At 43.9% G+C, this 19,640-nt stretch overlaps 3 protein-coding genes across 6 annotated transcripts in view; all 3 read left to right on the top strand.

Annotated features, from left to right (window-relative positions):
• The window catches only part of mta2 (metastasis associated 1 family, member 2), a 38,634-nt gene extending 35,136 nt beyond the window's left edge, over window positions 1-3,498 (top strand). For both annotated transcript variants that reach the window (XM_056369168.1, XM_056369169.1), the window contains exon 18: window positions 825-3,498. In XM_056369168.1, coding sequence (XP_056225143.1) covers window positions 825-978 — 154 coding nt within the window. In that variant the 3' untranslated portion in view covers window positions 979-3,498. The remainder of the gene's footprint in view (window positions 1-824) is intronic.
• Window positions 3,499-5,627: 2,129 nt separating this feature from the next.
• cth1 (cysteine three histidine 1) lies at window positions 5,628-9,508 on the top strand. Of its 2 annotated transcripts, none has more exons than XM_056369422.1 (2): window positions 5,628-6,069; window positions 7,597-9,508. In XM_056369422.1, the coding sequence occupies exons 1-2, from the start codon at window positions 6,031-6,033 to the stop codon at window positions 8,575-8,577; spliced, it is 1,020 nt and encodes a 339-aa protein (XP_056225397.1). In that variant the 5' UTR covers window positions 5,628-6,030; the 3' UTR covers window positions 8,578-9,508. The 2 variants fall into 2 exon arrangements, with proteins under 2 accessions (XP_056225397.1, XP_056225398.1); XM_056369423.1 differs by lacking the exon at window positions 5,628-6,069 and adding an exon at window positions 6,107-6,918.
• A 304-nt stretch (window positions 9,509-9,812) lies between these two features.
• taf6l (TAF6-like RNA polymerase II, p300/CBP-associated factor (PCAF)-associated factor) lies at window positions 9,813-18,036 on the top strand. Of its 2 annotated transcripts, XM_056369835.1 has the most exons (13): window positions 9,823-9,870; window positions 10,037-10,109; window positions 10,691-10,856; window positions 11,051-11,137; window positions 11,266-11,416; window positions 11,530-11,580; window positions 11,819-11,913; window positions 11,996-12,070; window positions 12,684-12,904; window positions 13,700-13,832; window positions 14,775-14,903; window positions 15,797-16,293; window positions 16,378-18,036. In XM_056369835.1, exons 3-13 carry the CDS (start codon window positions 10,710-10,712, stop codon window positions 16,712-16,714), a joined length of 1,923 nt encoding a protein of 640 aa, XP_056225810.1. In that variant the 5' UTR covers window positions 9,823-9,870; window positions 10,037-10,109; window positions 10,691-10,709; the 3' UTR covers window positions 16,715-18,036. The 2 variants fall into 2 exon arrangements, with proteins under 2 accessions (XP_056225809.1, XP_056225810.1); XM_056369834.1 differs by having other exon boundaries at window positions 9,813-10,109.
• The last annotated feature ends 1,604 nt before the right edge of the window (window positions 18,037-19,640 follow it).

Consider the following 19,640-nt stretch of genomic DNA (forward strand, 5'->3'; position numbering starts at 1 on the left):
ATGGTTCCACTTTATAAATCTCACTCGTTGAGAACTCGGGCGCATGTGCACGAGCCTCATTTCCACTCCCACGATCAGCCATCAATAATCAGTCAGTTTGTCTCCAGCACAAGTGATCAGACACAGAAGGAAGAGGAGAAAAAGAATTTCACTGATTGTGAAACAGGTACAAACGTTCATCAGTTTACTTTAGTACAATTACTCTAATGTAAAGTTTATTGGGACCAGAGAGTCTTAATGAGGCTCCAACACTGATCAGTCAATATTCTAATAGTATGAAACAGTTACACAATGAAGAATAAGAACATTAAACGATGCTGAAGGAAACATTGAGCACAAACATTAGTTCTGTTTATGATTGTTCAATTGTTATTGCTGTGTAAACAGTAAAACTTAGAATCATGATAATGAATGAAGCTCCGTGAAGTCTGTTATTTTATTTTGTGTTAAATTACGTGTCTCTGATTTAGTATTTCCACTTCACTGTAACATGGATCACTTTGGAAAACCATGTGTATGCAGGTCAAAGGAATATCCTGTTTTTATGAATACCACTTTATGTGTACGCATGGTTTTTGTGTACGCATCATTTACGCATCTGACCCCTGGTCTTAGAGACAGATATTAGTACCCAGTGTGATCAGATTCCTGCAGCTCCTCCTCTGTGCCTTGTTGATGTGTAGCTTCATGTGTGTGTTTCTCTCTCTCTCTCTCTCTCTCTCTCTCTCTCTCTCTCTCTCTCTCTCTCTCTCTCTCTCTCTCTCTCTCTCTCTCTCTCTCTCTCTCTCTCTCTCTCTCTCTCTCTCTCTCTCTCTCTCTCTCAGGGCTCTGAGGAAACATCTGACCCAGTCAGAGATGCGCCGGGCGGCGAGGAAACCTCACCTCCTGGTCCGGATCAAGCTGCCGCCTCCCCCCCGCTCCCTGGCCATGCCCCTGCTCCCTTCCAGCACCAGCGAACCCATCGTCCTGGAGGACTGAAGGGGAGGATGATGGACGGGGGGGTCTTTTATCAGGACACGGGGTCAGGGGGGGGAGTTGGGGAGGGTCTGTGCTCAGGCCGTCAGTTACAGGCAGCACAGTTCGCCATACCAGTAGTTTTTTTATTTCCCTCTTTTCAGTGTCATTTTTCTTTAGTCCTCTGTTGCTTCCCAAAAGTTGATGTGTCCAACACACACACACACACACACACACACACACACACACACACACATACACACATACACTTAAATGACTGTACATTTCCATCATGTAGAATGAGCAGACACACACATCACACACTGACACTCTGGGCTTCGTAGTATTTTATTCCAGATCCTGAATCATTTTCTCCCTTTTTAAAGCCGCCTGTTTTTAAATGTGTAATTTAAATCAAGATATTTCTCATCCTAAAACAATGGTGATAAAGCACACTGTTCCTCCATGTCGCTATCTTTGTGTAAATATATGCATCATTTACGGGGTGACACCCACAGTGTGTGAGGAGCTGGAGGAAGGAGACCACATGAGACACCTGTAGCAGGTAGACGGTCTAATTTGATTTGAGGTGAAGATTCACTCAGACGCTGTTCCACTCTGTTCAGGCAGGAAGAATCTGATGTGTTTGATCCGTCTGCCGCCATTTTACTCTGTAACTTTCCCATCATCAGTGAGGAGCTTCATCCCATCTGTGTCCCCCGTCGTATGGAAGTTCCTCAGTGTCAGAAATACGGAGTGAGCACAAAACAACTCGAGAGGTGCGGAAGTCGAGGTTTGGGACAGATGTGAGTGCAGAACAGGATTAAACGCAGAGTGTGCTCCATGTTCTGAGTCGGTGAGAGACTGGACTGTTAGATCTAAGTAATGTCTTCTGTTTCTACCGCTTATTTTCCTCTACTAAAGTTAGCATGCTAACTAGCTAGCCCAGGCCAATCCCGTCTCATAAGGGGAACTTTGAGATAGTGAAGCACTGTAGCATCCAGTCTGTATTCTAACCGTCACCTCTACCACACAAAAACACTTTTGGCAGCAGAGAAAACCTGAATACGTCACCTTTAAATTAATAATAAGTCATAATGTTCAGATTTATTTTGTAATTGATCAATAGATTAATCATTTCAGTTCTGATCAGGTTATTTTCCTGCATTCAAAAGGCCTTATTGTCTCTTTAGCCTCAACTGAATCTTGAAAATGATTAACTGTCGTCAAACAAGTGAAAAATGCACCAAGTTGAACAGTGAGATGTTTAAAGTCAGGATTATGGTGCGTTTACTGACTCCAGAGGTTGATCATGACTTCACAGTTCAGATTTGTTTTGTGCTCACTTGATAGTTTTGTGACTATTAAACTTCCACACCGCGTCCTCCTTCATGACGCATCACAGTGGGGTTTTTTAATGCATTTCCTGTCGCTTGAACGCCACAGTCACCTTCACCTGAACCCCGGCGAGTCTGAACAGTCTGGAGCCAGAGGGGGGGGGGGGGTCTGTAGGTTCACAGTGTAGGAAGGACCATGTTGTGTTTGATGACATTCAAATGACTGTGGTTACCCGTGGAGTTACCGGCGGTGATGAGAGAACACGTTTGGCTTTGAGGTGACTTTGAATCCAAACTGTGTGAAGCCATAATGTGGAGAAGCCCTGAGGTGATGTTAGACTCAAGTCCCAGCATCTCTGACAGTGTAGTGTTTGTTTGGTCTGAATGAAGCTGACGCGGTTATGTCACTGCTCAGTCGATGAAAGTCTGTTAATGAAGCAGCAATATGTAAATGTACGGAAGACAATTAGGGCCAAAAAATGAGTTCTGAAATAAAAAAAATGAAAGAGTCTGAGGTTTAAGTTTTTCTCCAAATGTTGATTCATTCAGAACTTTTTTTTTCACATGGCCTTAACTCTTTTCTGTAAATGTTGATGATGCAGAAGAGATGCGACGTTTCTGATTGGTTGACCATGTGAAAGGAATCTAGCTGTCTCGACATGTGCTTTCATTTGCTTTGTTTGTTTGAGTTCCCCCTGTTTATACCATTATGAAAGGGTAAGTACTTAAAGGAAGTTGTTAATTGGATAATTATAATTCCTGTGTCCCTCAGCCACAGCAGTGAGAGGTTACACTGGGTTTATAAGCAAGTCTGGTCCCAATGTGGGCTTTGTAATATTTCTCAAAAAAAAAGAAAGAAATTGAAGTGTTGAATTTGTAGCAAATACTAATCTGTGTAAAGTGAAACTGGCATATTGGAACTTTTTTACATCTAAAATGTGTAATTCTGCTCCATGACTGTGGAGATGGCTCTAACAGGCTACTGTACATGTGAAACATTGCTCTCCTTCATTGGGGTGGGGGTGGGCTGGTTGTTTGAACCAGGGGCGACATTGAAAAGGGAGGGGTGCTGATTTTTGTATGGTGGAGAGACAAACATGCTACAATTGAAAGTTTTTCTCAAGTGTTTTTTATTCCAATGTCTCTGTATCCTTTAATGTATCTTGATAAGAAAAGAAATAAAGAATTTTTTTTTCTTTGTGGTCAATGAGAGGTTTTTCTTGACTGTGTTGACCAGAGTCCAAGTCCTCTACTAACTATTTCCTAGATTAATTCATTCTTCTAACTTTAGACAAAAGTCTTGTACATCTACTTTATTCTAAGAGAAAATTTAGTGTGTGTGTTGTCTTAGATACAACAAATACAGGTCTAAATCCATCTGTTGCACAAAGCAATTTAATGTCTTAAACCGGACTGTGGTACAATGAATTCTGGGTAATTTAGACTTTCTTCATAATAAAAACAAATGGAGAAACAAGAAACAGCATCCAACCTCTCAGCTCTGTTTACCCCAGCAGAAAATGTTTGTCTTTTGGAAGAATTCATAAGTTACAAGGACGTTTTATTGGAAGAGTGAAACGGTAAAAAGGAAATCTAAGTTCAGTGACAACTGATGGCCTCAAACACATTAAGAAGGCAAGAAATTCCACTAATTAACTGTTGACGAGGCACATGTTGATTGAAAAGCATTGCAGGTGACGACCTCAGGAAGCTGTTTATATATTTATTTGTTGTCTCTCATCTGTACGAGGCCACATCACTGTGTCTACATCACACCTGACGTCTCCCCCTCTGAGACGCAGAGGGAAAGATCTGTTGTCCCGCCTCCCCCCAGGCCCGACCAGCCTCAGGTGTGCCGTCCTCACCGCCGGCAACAGACACCTGTTCTCCCTCCTGGATGTCTGTGTTACAGATGCCACGGTAACACGGCCCACAACTACTGCCTTTATTTGAGCAGACACCCTCTGGTACCTCTTCGCTCCTCCCCCCTCTACCCCTGCCTCCTCCTCGTCCTCCCCCCTCTTGCCACCACACATTCACACACCACATCAACACTAGGCAGCAGCTGAGACCTGAGCTTCTATATGTGCTTGTGTGTACTTTTCATAATAAAAGGATGCCTGACATTATTAAGAAACAGATCTGTGGCTGATTTACTTCATGAATAATGTTCATGTCTGTGTGATCCACATGCAGTAAGAAGTCTGCTCCTCATCTTGTGGAAAAGGAGAGAGAGTCATTCAATTGTAAATATAATATTAATATAACTCATTTCAAAGAAAATGCAGGCCAGACAGATCTTCAGATCACGGACACGTTCAGCTCTAGTTCTACTGAGCGTTTACTTTCACTTTACTGACAGAACAACAGGTGACAGGCACGAGAAGAAGGAAAACATTTAGTCTGTTTATAATGAAGCAGCTGAAAGGTCCGGGTCCCCTGACAGCCTCCAGGTCTATTTTAAATGACTTTTATCTTAATCTGAAAATCTCCTGCAGGATGTGCACAGCTGTTGATTAGGTAACAGGTTAAATGACACAGAGAAAGAGTTTTTTTTTCTCACAGGGAGAAGATGATCCGGATCCTTCTGCTCCTCTGTCTGTGGTCAGTAGTGCTGCAACCCACAAGTCTTTCATTATCAAGTAGCCCAGACTGGACCTTCTTGTTTTGTTCAACCAACAGTCCAAAACCAAACAATGATAATAATAATGATAATGATAAACTTTACTCATATAGTACCTTAAAGAAGAAGATAAATGAACAATAAAATTCAAGTTTTTAACTTTTCAAAACAGATTTTAAAAGAGTTTAAAGGTTTTACAGCATTGGGGAGGAGATATAAGAGAAAAGTGCAAAAATTAGGTAAATTGAGATGAAACGGTCTAAAATGATTAAATTAGTCAATACAATAAGAAACAGGTGAGTTATTTAATATAATAATAGACTGAAGAAATGAGAAGTAGATTCAGAGCCTGAGCCCTGAGAAAGCTCGCCTATAAAAATATGTCTTTATCAGGGATTTAAAAGAGGCTGAAGGACTCGCCGGTCTGATCTCCTCATTAACTGTCGTATTACAAAGACAAGCAGCTCATCTTCCTATATTATATATATATCATATCATTATATATATCTTCAAATATGTAGCATTGTTGCATTAAAAATGACTGAAACAACCGATTATTGGAGTGGTTAGTGTTGTGTTTAAGGCACTGTAAATTTGAGCCTTTGTAAACATGACAAGCACACACTGTGAAATCTAAATCAGCTCAGACTGTGGCTCTTTGAAACTGAATAAATCATATTACTGCTCAGATATAACGAGCAGAGCCTCTTTATTGTGAAATATTTCTACATGAGCAGTCAGTTCCTGTTTCAGACTGAAACTGATGTCAGTGAACTCCTCATCATGTCCTGCTCTCCTCCACAGGGGTGTTTGGTGTTAAGATGCCTCCGAACCTCTATCAGGCAGAGGAGCACGACAACATCATCATCAGATGGGACATTCAGACCGAAGCCGACCTGTCCCTCACCAACCTCGTCTGTTTTCTCCGGTCGAAGCCTCTTGAGGTTTGGTATCGGATGATAGACGGTGTCGAGGATCCAGAGTCTCAGCATCAGCAGTTTGCAGGACGGACTCATTGTGACAGAGACGCTCTCAGAGAGGGACGAGTCACACTTCACGTGTCCAGAGTCACAGCTCAAGACTCTGGAAACTACTGGTGTGATCTGGCTGCTAATTATGACAGCAGCAGGAAGTGCTGGGCGGTGGAGGCCTCTGGTATGTAAATAGAGTATCTATCTATCTATCTATCTATCTATCTATCTATCTATCTATCTATCTATCTATCTATCTATCTATCTATCTATACGCAGACACACACAGCAGAGGTGGGATCAAACAGTGGCCTTGTGACCTTATTAGGTCTTATAATACATCCATGCTTAGCTTTTACAGTATAGTACATTTTACAGCACATTTACCCCTTTTATCATGACTAACAGTAAATTGACTAAAAAAATTTCTTTTTAAATGCTTTATCATACAAAACATTTTCCACTTTATCTTATTAAAACAATTAAACATTGAAATTGGAGGAAACAATCATAGCTTATTTATACATTTTTACATAGTAAAATATGAACAATACATACAAATAAAATGAACACAATAAAAGGAAATAAATGCCACATAAAAATAAGGACGATGGAACACAAATAATGAAAACAAGTATTTCGAAAGGACCAAAGGACTGATAGTAAATACTTTACACTAACTGGATACAAATGCATGAACATGAACGCACCAGCACACAGATGTAAGCCAGCTGCTAATCTGATTGGATGTCCCCAGACGCCCCTCTGACGTCAGCTCGAGCACACCTGATGCTCATTGATCCTGAAGGCGGGAGCTAAGAACCGGTTTAAAAGACAAACGCGGACAACCGTTACGTCGCTTGTGACTCCATAACAGAGCGGGAGTGTTAGGGTCCCTGCCGCCTCACAAACACACGGTTTTTACTGTAGCTCAGCGGGTCCTCTGGTTCTCAGAGCGGTTGTACAGGCTGTTTTCCCGCCGGGGCTGAAGTCACAACAAGCAGCTGTTCACCTGCCTGCGGCCATGTTCGAGGTGAGTGGACCGGTTTTACTTCATTCAGCAGACGATGCTCTTTACTTCAACTGCTTTTCCCAACGTCCTGCAGCTAGTTCCTGCTCACTGACAATGAAATGTTGTTACAGGGAACATTACATCTGTTTTAGACAAGTGAGAGTGTAGGTCAGTCCAGTCATACTTGTCATATTTTAAACGATTCGATTAATTGATTAGCTTGATACTTACGTTTTTTTTCTTCTTGGTTACCATTGTAAAAAATGTGACGCATTCAGTTTTAAGGTTTTAAAATCTTATGACAAAACACTTCATGCATTTTATTTTGCTTGGATTTTATTTTCAAATCGATAGCTATTTTGATTATGAATCATTATCTGTGACACCACAAAATTAATTTTTTTTTTTAAAGTGAAAACTGATGTAATGGACTTACCATAAGCCCTGCAGGCAGTTTGAACTCTAGGAGATATCTTTACCTTTTAAAATGTGGAACACAGCAAGTGCTGTGATGTAATGCATTGTGGGATTGTTGGCAGGCAGTAGTACAGAAGTACATTTTTTGTTCCATTGTGTAACCTTTTCAACTTCAGCTGTGCATGAAGCCTGTAAAATGAGCCCTGCAACAAGTTAAAGAAGCCTTGTCGGGTGATGAGGCAGGACTTTACTGAAATCTGAAACTTTATTTATTTTTTTCAGACCAGTAGCGACGACTTGTTCCTGCCTTCCTGCCAAGATGAGGAGCTGGTTGACAACCTGCTGTCAACTGAGGATTTGGATGGCGATGGCGGCAGTGGTGGAGGAGAATGCAGTCTCTCCCTAGCTAAGGCCCTCCTTCCCCTGGTAGAGTCCTCCTCCCCTCCCCTCATCCCCTGGGTCTGCTCCACCCGCTACAAGACGGAGCTCTGCACCAGCTACTCTGCTACTGGGTTCTGCAAGTACGCAGAGCGCTGCCAGTTCGCCCATGGCCTCAACGAGCTCCACGTTCCGTTCCGCCACCCGAAGTACAAGACGGAGTTGTGTCGTAGCTATCACACGACTGGCTACTGTTACTATGGCAGCCGCTGCCTGTTTGTCCACAGCCCCACTGAGCAGCGGCCTGCCCTACGCCGCCGCAGGAACGTCCCCTGCCGCACCTTCCGCTCCTTTGGCGTTTGTCCATTTGGTACTCGCTGTAACTTCCTGCACGTCGAGGGTGGAGATGTTAACGGCAGTCTGGAGTCTCCTGATGTTGGCGAGGAGAAGACTCCATCCAGTCTCAGCCACCAGCTCCAGCCACAGACCAAGGAGTGGAGGCCTCGAGGAGCTCTATGCCGCACCTTCAGCTCCTTCGGGTTTTGCCTTTACGGCACACGCTGTCGCTTCCAGCACGGCCTCCCCAGCAAGATCAAAACGCCAGACCAGCATCAAGGAAGAGCCCTCCACCCTCAGCAATCTCTCTGCAGTTCAGGTTTACCTTCCCCCACCTCCCCCTTCACCTCAACCTCGTCGAACTCTTCAACCTCCTCCTCTCCTCCATCAACCTCTCCTCTGGCCACCCCGCCTGCAGAGGTCACGGCCCACAATGCGTTCACCTTCTCCAGCCAGCACCTGAGTGACCTGCTGCTGCCGCTGGCCCTCCACCTGCAGCAGCTGGAGAGCAGCAAGGCCCAGGAGATCTGGGACAACAGGGCGGTGTAACTGCATGTGGTCGTAGTCTGAACCAGCATCAGCACTGAACTGCACAGCTCAATTAAATCTTTTTTTTTTCTTGTTTTTTTTATTATTTTTATTATTTTTTTTTTTTATATAACCTTTCCTTCCCAAGGACATTTTATTTTATTATATGTATTTTTTTAAATTTGCAGTTTGACTGTCTGTCAGCAGGTCAAGCAGGCCTTGAACTGTTCAGTTCTACTTCAGACATCTCTATTTCTGAACCTAGTCAATGCCTCCAGGTTCAGCTATGAGTGTAATTTTTTTTTTTTTTTTTTTTTTTTTTAAACTATTGTACATACTTTATTAATAAACTTAGTAAAGAGATGTCTGACCTCAGCATCATGAATAAACAATTTTAATCTCTAACCCTCTTGTTGTGTTTTTAATGCAAGTCAGCTTTGTAGATTTTCAGCACTGTTTATACTTGACATCTGCTTGTGCAACAAGGTGACAGTGCTGTTGTTGGAGGTTGAGGCAAAGAGACTTAACTACAAAGGTGAAAACCAAGATAACTGGGGCAACTAGCAGCAAAATGGACTCTGTACTTACAGTGAGGTTTTAATACTGTGCTGTGTCCCTCTCCTGTTTCAATATGACCAAAGTCCAGCTCCCTTAGTGTTTTCCCAGTTTGGTGTGGAAGAACTTGACTGGTCTGCACAGCCCTGGGTTGAACTGGAACATGGCCTGTGATCTAAGGCTGAAGAGCAAAATTCAACATCTAGATTTTAGCCTGAACCAAGAAGTGTTGAGGCTATTGTTGCAGCGCATTAATTGTCTTGAAATGAGAGATTCCAGTTGATCACTATTTTAATCATTTTCAACTAGACTGACCAACAATGATAAACATTTCCCTTTTTAATTCTTGGGTGCCGTTGCATGTAAACCATACATCCCTCCAGCCAAGAGGGCGGACCGCCTGTGTTTAACCAACTGATCAGTGCACTTAATTTAGACATGCCGACGTGCCGCTTGTTACGTAGTGGAAAGGGCGGGCAAGCTCTCGAATGGAGGCGACACATGGCGCTGATGTATGGATCACATTTAACACCACTGACTGAACTGTAGCACTGAATACTGTTCATAGGGCCCAGAAACCAACTCACCCTCTGTGTACCAAGCCTGTACAACTGTGCGGGCGAGTATTTAAAGCGCACCCTAAGTCTAATGCTCTCCCGCCGACCAATCATTCGCCTTCTCCTCCTGGTGCGTCACCGCTAGTAGCATATGGGAAAATGTCAACATATAGCGTCGTTATCCGGAGTTAAAGTGGATGTGGTGCGGTTTTACTCGAACTAATTACACTTATATTAATATTAAAAATATCGGATTTGTCCACCTCACCATATTTTATTTTCACTATACTGTTGCCTTAATTTGAAGAGTCCGACGGATGTGTTGCTTTCTCATGTTTGCTAACATGCTAATTTGGCACCGTGTGTAGAGAAGCAGCTCCGCCGATGTAAACTTCATTCTGACTGAACGGTGTTGAGCCTTTAGCCGTCCTCGCTAAGAAGGTAAATTTTAATTCAAATATTAAATTGCATCGCATTTTCTCTGCAGTTTTTAGACTATTTATTAGCGTAGCATCTTCACGTTAGGTGACTGCTGCTAGCTACAACCAGTGATGGGCCATACCTACTGAGTTGTTTCCCACTAATATACTTTCATCTAAATCATACGACAGATATTTATATACCAAATAGTGTTAGTGGTTTTTACGTCATGGTTAATTAACTTCCGCTATACTTTTAAATGGTCTATTCCATGCGATAGACAGAGCCCAGACTTCATTGTGCTAGCATGCTATACAAAGAATATGGTCCCGGAGAGGGAAAGTGTGTCTATTGAAAATGTGCTAATGGCCGTCATTAATATGTAACGGATACACCAGAAGTCAAGATATTTAAATTTGGGATTCAGTTGATCCACCAAGCTCGACTCAGTTTGGATGAAATCTAGAGCTGTGGGAGTGTAGTCGTATGGAGCCAGCTATCTTCTGGAAGTCCAGTACGGAGTCTGCTAGTCTGGTCTTAGACGATGTAAAAGTAATTAGAAACTGTCAAGAGTATCAACGTACGGTGTTTTTCCTTGTCAGTTTTCAGTGGTCGCTGAGCATGGCGGACCGGGAGGAGCGCCGCTTCGCCGAGATCTCCCGAGAGTCTGTCAAATTCATGGCCGAGAGTACAGGCGTGGAGCTCGGCGACGATGTGGCGGGTCTGCTGGCCGAGGACGTTTGTTACCGGCTTCGGGAGGCGACACAGGTCAGTGCCGCCTCGCTGCATGGATAGTGTGCATTGTCAGGTGTTCACAAAAATGTACAGGCAATATTCTCTGAACCTTTGGGTGTGTTAGTCTAAAACGGGGGAGCTACCGGGAGCTCGCGAGCCACATGTGGGAGACCCCTGACCAACAACACTGATGTCATGTTGTCATTGTGTTGTTTTGTGCCACACAGAGCAGCTCACAGTTCATGAGACACGCCAAGAGGAGGAAGCTGACGGTGGAGGACTTCAACAGAGCTCTGCACTGGAGCAATGTGGAGGTTAGAGTTGCCATGTTCACAGTAACACCCTCCAGTCAGCAGCAAGTCTGCACAGTCAGACTGACCTAACATGAACATGCTGCAGTTTTCTCTGCCTTCAAACTGTTTCATGTCTGTATGTTGAGCAGGCAGTTTGTGGCTACGGGGCCCAGGATGCTCTGCCTTTCCGTTCAGTGAAGGAAGGAGAGCTGTTCTTCATCGAGGATCGGGACATCAACCTGGTCGAACTGGCTCTGGCCACCAACATTCCCAAAGGCTGTGCTGAGACCATGGTACGAGGTACGACCCGCTGCGCCGTTACAAACTACAGACACAAGTCCATATCACTGGTCTTTGGATCAGAAGGTTTATATTGCTTAGAAGTTATTTCTCCTGTCTTCTCTTCACATCAGTGAATGTTTCATATCTGGATGGGAAAGGCAACCTGGAGCCTCAGGGGACCGGTAAGGCTCTACCACACTGTGACTAGACACTTGTCCACACAGCCTGAACAGCTTGTCAGCAGCAGCTACAGTTGCTGTAGTTATGAAGAAAGTGAAACACGAGCTGTAACGTAGGAAAAGAGAGCTGATAAACATATTGACCAGCTAAATATTGAACTGTTCCTTTAATGATTTCTGCCTCTGATGAGTGTATCGGTGTCGCTCTGCTGGTTCTGACCTCACTGTTGACCTGCCTCAGTTCCCACTGCAGTGCAGTCTCTGTCAGACGACCTGTTGAAGTACTACCAGCAGATCACACGGGCCATCCTGGGAGAGGACCCCCACCTGATGAAGGTAACTTGCTGCTGAACACAGCCTCACATCCTGTGTGGATAAACAGTGTGTTACTCCAACTTTTATCTTGTGTGTGTTTCAGGTGGCTCTGCTGGACCTCCAGTCCAACTCCAAGATCGCTGCCCTGCTGCCATATTTTGTTTATGTCATCAGTGGGGTGAGTTTTCCAGATGCACCAGTCCAACTTTTTATACCAGTCCTGATATGTCAGCTCAGTGTATCTGCTGATGCTGATGCTGATGATAATGGTAATCTTTATTTATAGAGCACTTTTCAAAATCCACGTTACAAAGTGTTTGACAAAGGTGGGAAAATAAGATAGACAAGACATTTACACAATTAAAACAATCAGGTGTATAAAAACCAATAGAGTCATTTTAAGAGACAAGAAACACTTCAAGGGAACGTAAAACCAGGAAAAGCTTTTAAGAAGAGACCCTTTTTATGTGATCAAATTTTTTATTTTATTTAAAAAAAACATCAGCTCTTGCATATTTCTATAAATTTAGACATGAATTCTTTTAACATAACATACAAACATGCCGCTCTTATTTATCCATGTACATCATGGCATTCAGCAGCTGCATGACAAAAGGTTTGTAGACGAGGTCACAGATCAAACTGCTGCTTGTCTTGTAGATGTATCCATCGTCTTTTGAAGCCACCATCTGTAAAAAAAAAAAAAAAAAAAAAGTAGGTAAAATACTGCTAGTGTGTGTGAGTGTTTTTCTGTTTCTCCCTGTGTTGATCTTGTGGGTGTGTCTGTCCAGGTGAAGTCAGTGAGCCACGACCTGGAGCAGCTCAACAGGCTCCTCCACATGGTGAAGAGCCTGGTCCAGAACCCCTACCTGTACCTGGGCTCGTACGTCCGCAGCCTGGTCTCCAGCGTCATGTACTGCATCCTGGAGCCGCTCGCCGCCTCCATTAACCCGCTCAACGACCACTGGACCCTGAGAGACTACGCCGCCCTGCTGCTCAGCCATATCTTCTGGTGAGCAGATCACAGCTGGACTTGATCCAACAGCTTCAGATGTTAGAGGAGCAAACCATCAGTAGATGGGATCCTGTTACCTCATTAATACCACCAATATTTTACAATATGTGACCATTTAATTCACAATATTTCACCTTTTTTACCCGTGAAATGTACTCATCACAGCCTCTAACAGTATTTTGCCATTTACATTGCACTGAAACACTTTACTGACACCTTTACAACACTATTTAGTGTTGCTGCATATAAAGTGCTTTTATCTGTGGAGGAGACCAGAGCTGAAACAATAAGGTGATTCATTGATTAGCTTGTCAACAGGAAATTAATCAGCAACTGTTTTTATATGTTTATTCATTTAAATCATTTTTTGAAGCACCAGCCTCAAGCTTTCACTGGTTCCAGTCTCAGTTGTGAGGATTTGAACAGAAAGTCTGTGGATTGTCGACTGTTAGTTTAACAACTTTAGACTTAAGTGAAAAAAAAAAGTATTCTAAATTTTCTGATTATTTTAAACACAAAGCAATAAATGAATGAGCAGATTAATCAATGATGAAGATGATCATTAGTTACAGCTGGATCAGACTCACTGGTGAGACCTGAATTCTCAATATAAAACCAGAATCTCTCCTTAGTCTGTTTTGTGTTGACTCCAGACTTTATGGACAGTATTCCTGAATTAAACTGTCAGAATCTCTGTTGTTAAAGTGACATGTGTCGTGCTTCTGTCCACCTGCTGAATGTCTGTTGAAAGTCCAGTATTGATCCTCCTTGTGCACATGTGTCTCCCTACAGGACTCACGGTGATCTGGTGAGTGGTCTCTACCATCAGATCCTGCTGTCGCTGCAGAAGGTTCTGTCTGATCCAGTGAGACCACTCTGCTCCCACTACGGAGCCGTGGTAGGGCTCCATGCTCTGGGATGGAAAGTACGTTCACTGCCTCCGTGTGTGTGTGTGTGTGTGTGTGTGTGTGTGTGTGTGTGTGTGTGTGTGTGCGCGCTGTATCAGCTGTATACTACTAACCTGGTAAGGTTGTGATATGATTGCTGTCATTGTTGTATGACTCAGTCATAAAAAAGTAAATACTTAGACAAAAGGAAGCTGCTGGTTTTACTTCAGGCACATTCACACAGAGCCAAGGACATAGTTAAAATGCCTTTATTGTGTTTGGACATATCAGTGAAATATGGAACAAAAAAAACCCAAAAATGTGAAAAACGCAGAGCGGTTTCGAGCACCACGACCCTGGCTGCACAGCGTAACTTCCTGTGTGGGTTACTGCTTCAGTGCAGAGAGGAAGAATTGATTTCTGGGAAAACTTCTCTTTTATCTGATTTTGAAATTATAAAGTTGATTAATAAAATATGTGGTATCAGATCAATGCAGAGACTCTTGTACTCTCTGATACCTGATGCTGCATTTTACCATATTGTCTGGTACTGGAATCAGTATTAGATCAACTCTGCTTGTGAGTTCGTTTTAGGGGTCAAACCTAAAAGTGAGCATCAGTCTTTTTGGCCAGTTTACAATTAAACAGTAAAGAGTAGCTGTGTTGCACTGAATACAATTCAAATGGAAATATCCTTGTTGTCTTGTGCATCCTTTTATACATGTTTCTGCAAAATTCAATTTGAAATATTCTGTATCTTTGTAAACTACAGACTGGCTCCATCTGACGCCTCCATTTCACTGCTGTAAATATTTTTGGGATATTGTCTTCAGTGCTCGCTGTAAACTGTGGGGTCCAGAGGTCTGACACCACTTCCTCAGAAGATCATGAATTGGAGTCAAAAACTGTTTTCTGCTCGGTGTCTGAGAATAATCTGATATAATGTGTGTGTATTCGTGTGTGTGTTCTGTCGTTGACAGGCTGTGGAGAGAGTTCTGTTTCCACACCTTCCTGCCTACTGGGCCAACCTGCAGGCCGTGTTAGACGACTACTCTGTATCCAACGCTCAGGTCAAAGCAGACGGACACAAGGTGTACGGAGCCATCCTGGTCAGTTCTGCAGAGACACCTGTGATATCACACACAAGTCGTTGTTGTTGGTCTTCACCAGAGGAAACGTCACTGAGTCAGATTGAATATTCACGAATGTGCCAGTGACATTATGAAATACTGTGTGTTGTCCTCAGGGCGGCGCTAGACAAAAAGAAAAAAATCTTTTGGAGACCATGAAGTAGATTTCATGGTCAGAGATCTACCTGTCAGACCAATCAGCTGACAGACTGGAACCGCACCTAAAGTCTCTCTCCTGCCTCCAGTTAGTTCAGAACTCAGCAGCTCGACTTCTTAGTTTTGTTCTTGGTTTTAACAGACGACATCACATCACCCTGATCCTCGCCTCCCTTCATTGGCTCCCTGTTGTTTTAGAATTGGTTTTAAAATTTTACTGATCAGCGAGCTACATAACAGAACTATTAACCCCATACGAGCCAGTACGCAGCCGTAGATCCTCAGGCCGGTCCTTCTGCTCGTTCCAAAGTCGAGGCTTAAATCTTAAGGTGACAGTGCTTCTGTCATCAGGACCCCTCAGCTGGAGGAGATGAGGCAGTGACTTGTTTTAAATCACCTCTTAAAACTCATTTTTATAGTCTGATGATGTCTTTTTAATTGCCTTTTTTAATCGTCTCAATATCGCCCTTTAACTGCTTTAACTGTGCGTGCATGTGTGTTTTTATACGACATCTGCTCCCACTAATTGTCCTTATCTATACTGAAGCATGTTGTGTGTATGTCTGCTCGGCCTTTGACTCAATGCTTTTGATTTGTTTTTTCAAAGCACTTTGGAAACTCTGTTTTTAAAACTCTATATAAATACAGTTATTATTATTATTATTATTATTATGATTACGATGACGTCACATGACACGTTCTCCTCTCTGTGGCAGGTGGCAGTGGAGCGGCTGCTGAAGATGAAGGCTCTGTCCCTGTCTCAGCCGGCAGACGGAGGCTCCAGCGCTCAGACCAGCTCTGTGGGCGGAGCTATAGGTTACAGAGTGAGCTCCCCCGGCCTCAGCCCCCCTCCAGAACCTCTGTCCGAGGCCACGCTAGGAATCGCCAGCCACCTCCAGGCGGGCGGGGCAGGCTGTCCCTGGGAGGAGTGGACCCCCGTCCCCCTCCCTGCCATGTACTGTGAGCTCTACTCCTTCTTCGGAGACAGCCTCGCCGTCAGGTTTAGTACTGGACCGGGGTTCGGCAGCTACCCCCCCTGCACCCCATCCCAGCTCAGTGATACCAGGAAGGAGCCTCCGGGCCCCGCCTCCAACCCCGACACCGCCCGAAAAATGCCACAGCTGACTGCCAACCTCAACATCAGCCCCAGGCATGATGGGAGTCCTCGCACCGACCCGGCCCCGCCCAGCCTGGCGGCCACAGGATCAGGAAGGTAAAACAAACGGATCTGATTTCAAACCAGATTATTCAGTTGGTGTTTGAACAGAGCGTTTCTGACTTTGTTTTCCTCTGTCAGGTCGCTGACCCGCTCCTCCTCCTCCGTGCAGCGATCCAGATCTTCCTCTTCACGCTCGGGTCAGCGCTCGGCAGGTCTGTCCCGGGACGTTTTCCCTAAAGCTCGCTTCACCTCTCCTCAGACGGGACCCACGGCCTTCTCCTTTCTCATTGGTGGCCGACAAATGGGCCGTCGCTGCCAAGGCCGCCGCCCCTTCCAGACCACTTTCGCCCCAACTCCACCTCTCTCTGCCATCCCACCACGTGCCTACGCCCACAAACTGCCCGTCATCGGCCGGGTGGGCAAACCTGTCCGCCGCTGGGCGTGTTCCCATTACTCCCTTCACCTGCCTCTGTAGAGAGGACGGACGGAGACGGACCTCAGACTGCTGCACTGCACAGCAGGGCTTCACTGCTACAAACATTATATTCATTTTTGTCATCCTGAAGTCTTCTGTGATGTTTTCAGAGTTGAACTGTAAAGATTCAGTTTTATTATCATGGTGGAAAATGACACATAATAATCCACTGAGACAGTAAAGGTTCAGACTGACTTAAAGCCACAATGTGGAGGAGTTAAAACAGTGAACTCCTCCACCCTCCACCCCCCCATGTGTGTGACCAGGAGACGATGTCAGCAGCTCAGACTGCACCAAACTCTTCACCGTCATCACCAGATTCATTTGAACGATGCTTCAATCACACAAAAACATCTACAGAGTTTAATGTGAAGTGGGAATACGTGAGCTACTGAGAAGATGATCGTACAGAAAGAAAAAACTGAAAATAAATAAAACACAAGCAGATAAAAATGTAACTTTAGACTCCATCCAGCTGTAACTTTAACAGCTGGATGGAGTAACACGCTGCTAATTCAAATAGGCTAATGCTGAGTGTTTAACCAGTACCTCCATCACAGTGTTAAAACGCTCAGTGTCAAACATCAGTTTCCCTTTTGTTCTGTAAACTTGTCTCACAGTTTTCAGTTTTTCCTTTTCATGAGTTTCACATTGTTAAATATGTTTTTCTCTCCAGCTGTTTGGAAACTGAAACTTTTACTCATAAGCTTTTCTCTTCTTCACTTGTAAAGGATTGAACTCTCTCAGCTGCCATAGTTTTGACTTAATCTTCCTCAAATAGTTTTAATCGCCGACCCCGGTGGTGTCACTCCATCACTCATCAGATCACTCACTCTTCAGTATTGACACTGAACTGACTAAACTCTTCACACTGACGTAAAGAAACAAAGAACAGCAGCTGATTCTCATCTGAGAAACTGGAACCAACAAATATCCACCAAATCTGATTGATTTATGACTCCACTGATTAATTATCAAAACTGTTGATTAGTTTCCTGTTGGGCAGCTAATTGGCTGCTCAACTACTTATTTAAGCAGGAGACTCAGAATTAGTTGAGGGGTCTTTTCTGTAACAGTTGCATCATTTCGGTGAATGGATGTGATGAGAGGAGCAGAATGTTTCAGTCTGAGCCTGAACCCTGTCAGACCTGAACCTCATGAACCGGATTCTACAAACACAGAAAAAGAACACAGACTGATTTTCAGTGATGGAGGATATTTGTATTATTTGTGACTAAAGTCTTGGAACATGTAGAACATTCAGTCCTGAAAGGATTTGAACAAGTTTGTAAAATTTTCGTAGAATAAAAATATCTGTTGTACATTTGAAACCTTCATTTAATCCTCTTGAGTCCAGAAATGTCTGACTGACCTGTGTAATCCAGACCAGGTCTGAGTCTGTGACCCAGTCTGCCCAGTCTGTAGAGAACCAGCAACCAGTTCCTGTCCTCACTGGGACTGCTGGTCCAAGTGAACCGCCTGTTTCTCTCCCACCTGCTCTTCACTCTGTTGGGAGGGGTGGTGTTCACAGCCGCGGAGAGGCGGGTGGAGAGGGAGGAGACTGCTGAGCTCCGGGACGGAACTGATTTCACCTCATCACCTTTATTTGTCATCGTCACTCTGATCACTGATCAGCGTGGGTAATACGCAGCAGGGAAGTTTATTAATGAATGAAAAACAGCTGATCACTCTGTCACTCATTGTTTTATCAGCGATATGTTAGAAAAGTTCATTAACAGTTGAAGTGGATGGACACACCACCGTCACTGGATCTCTGCGACACTGAAGAGAACTTAAAAACATGAAGATTCTGAACGAAGCTCTGCAGATTTTATAACATCTCTTTTCTAGATGAAAGATTCTGCTGCAGGAGCAGTCTGCTTCACAGACACTTCAACAAGAACACATCACACACACTGCCGCCTCGATGGCTCACCTGGTAGAACGAGTAACGAGTAACACATAGGCTTAGTCCTAACTGCAGCGGCCGTGGGTTCGAGTCCCACCCCCTTTGCTGCATGTCATCCCCTCTCTCTCCTGACTTTCCTGTCTCACTCTCTCTCTCACTGTGACTATCAGAATAAATGTAAAGCATATGAACTCAACATGTGGAGGATGCTGAGAGTCCAACAGGTGTTGAAGGTCATTAAAGGTCGGAGGAGGTAAAAAAGTCAGGGCTGTCAGACAGTGAAAAGTTCAACCCACAAGTTTCTGAATGACCTTATAGAAGCAGCATTTACAACTTTGACCACAAGGTGTCACTACTGACTAATGTTCAGCTGAAGAGCAGGTCTGCAGGAGACTGAGAGACACACACTGAGTCCATCATTGGTTCTTTATTTCAATATAAATATGTAAGATATAATTGTGTGTAAATGGTGAATAAAAGCTGCTGAGTGACGGAGTGAGGCGTGCGTGTGCTTTGTGCTGATAAGAGGCGTGGGACATATCAGCTCACACTGAGCCTCACACTGTTTGCACAAGCAGAACATACACACAGCCTGTTAATTCAGCTTTTATATTATCACAGTTACATCACATCAGTTTTCCTCTGTTCCACCCGCAGGAAAACTTTTATTAGCACCAGAGATTTAAAGGGCTGTTACAGCAATTTAGCTTTGATCCATGATAAGAGATCACAAGGGAAGCACCGGAGATATTCTGACTTTTAGTCCCAAGTCAAGCGAGTCAAGAGTCTTTAGTCAAGCTTCAACTAGAATCCCCTCCTCCTGGTTGTTTCTTCCACCAACCAGTCAAGTTACAGCATTCAATAAGGGCCAGAAATGTTTTTGCAGAACATTATGATGTCACAGTGAAGTTGAGATCACCGTGACCTCGAACTTTGACCTTTGACCACCAAAACCTAATCAGTTAATCCTTGAGTCCAAGTGAATGTTTGCGCCAAATTTGAAGAAATTCTGTGAAG

The sequence above is a fragment of the Seriola aureovittata genome, chromosome 23, assembly GCF_021018895.1.
Source record: "Seriola aureovittata isolate HTS-2021-v1 ecotype China chromosome 23, ASM2101889v1, whole genome shotgun sequence".
In the NCBI taxonomy this organism is placed as follows: Eukaryota; Metazoa; Chordata; class Actinopteri; order Carangiformes; family Carangidae; genus Seriola; species Seriola aureovittata.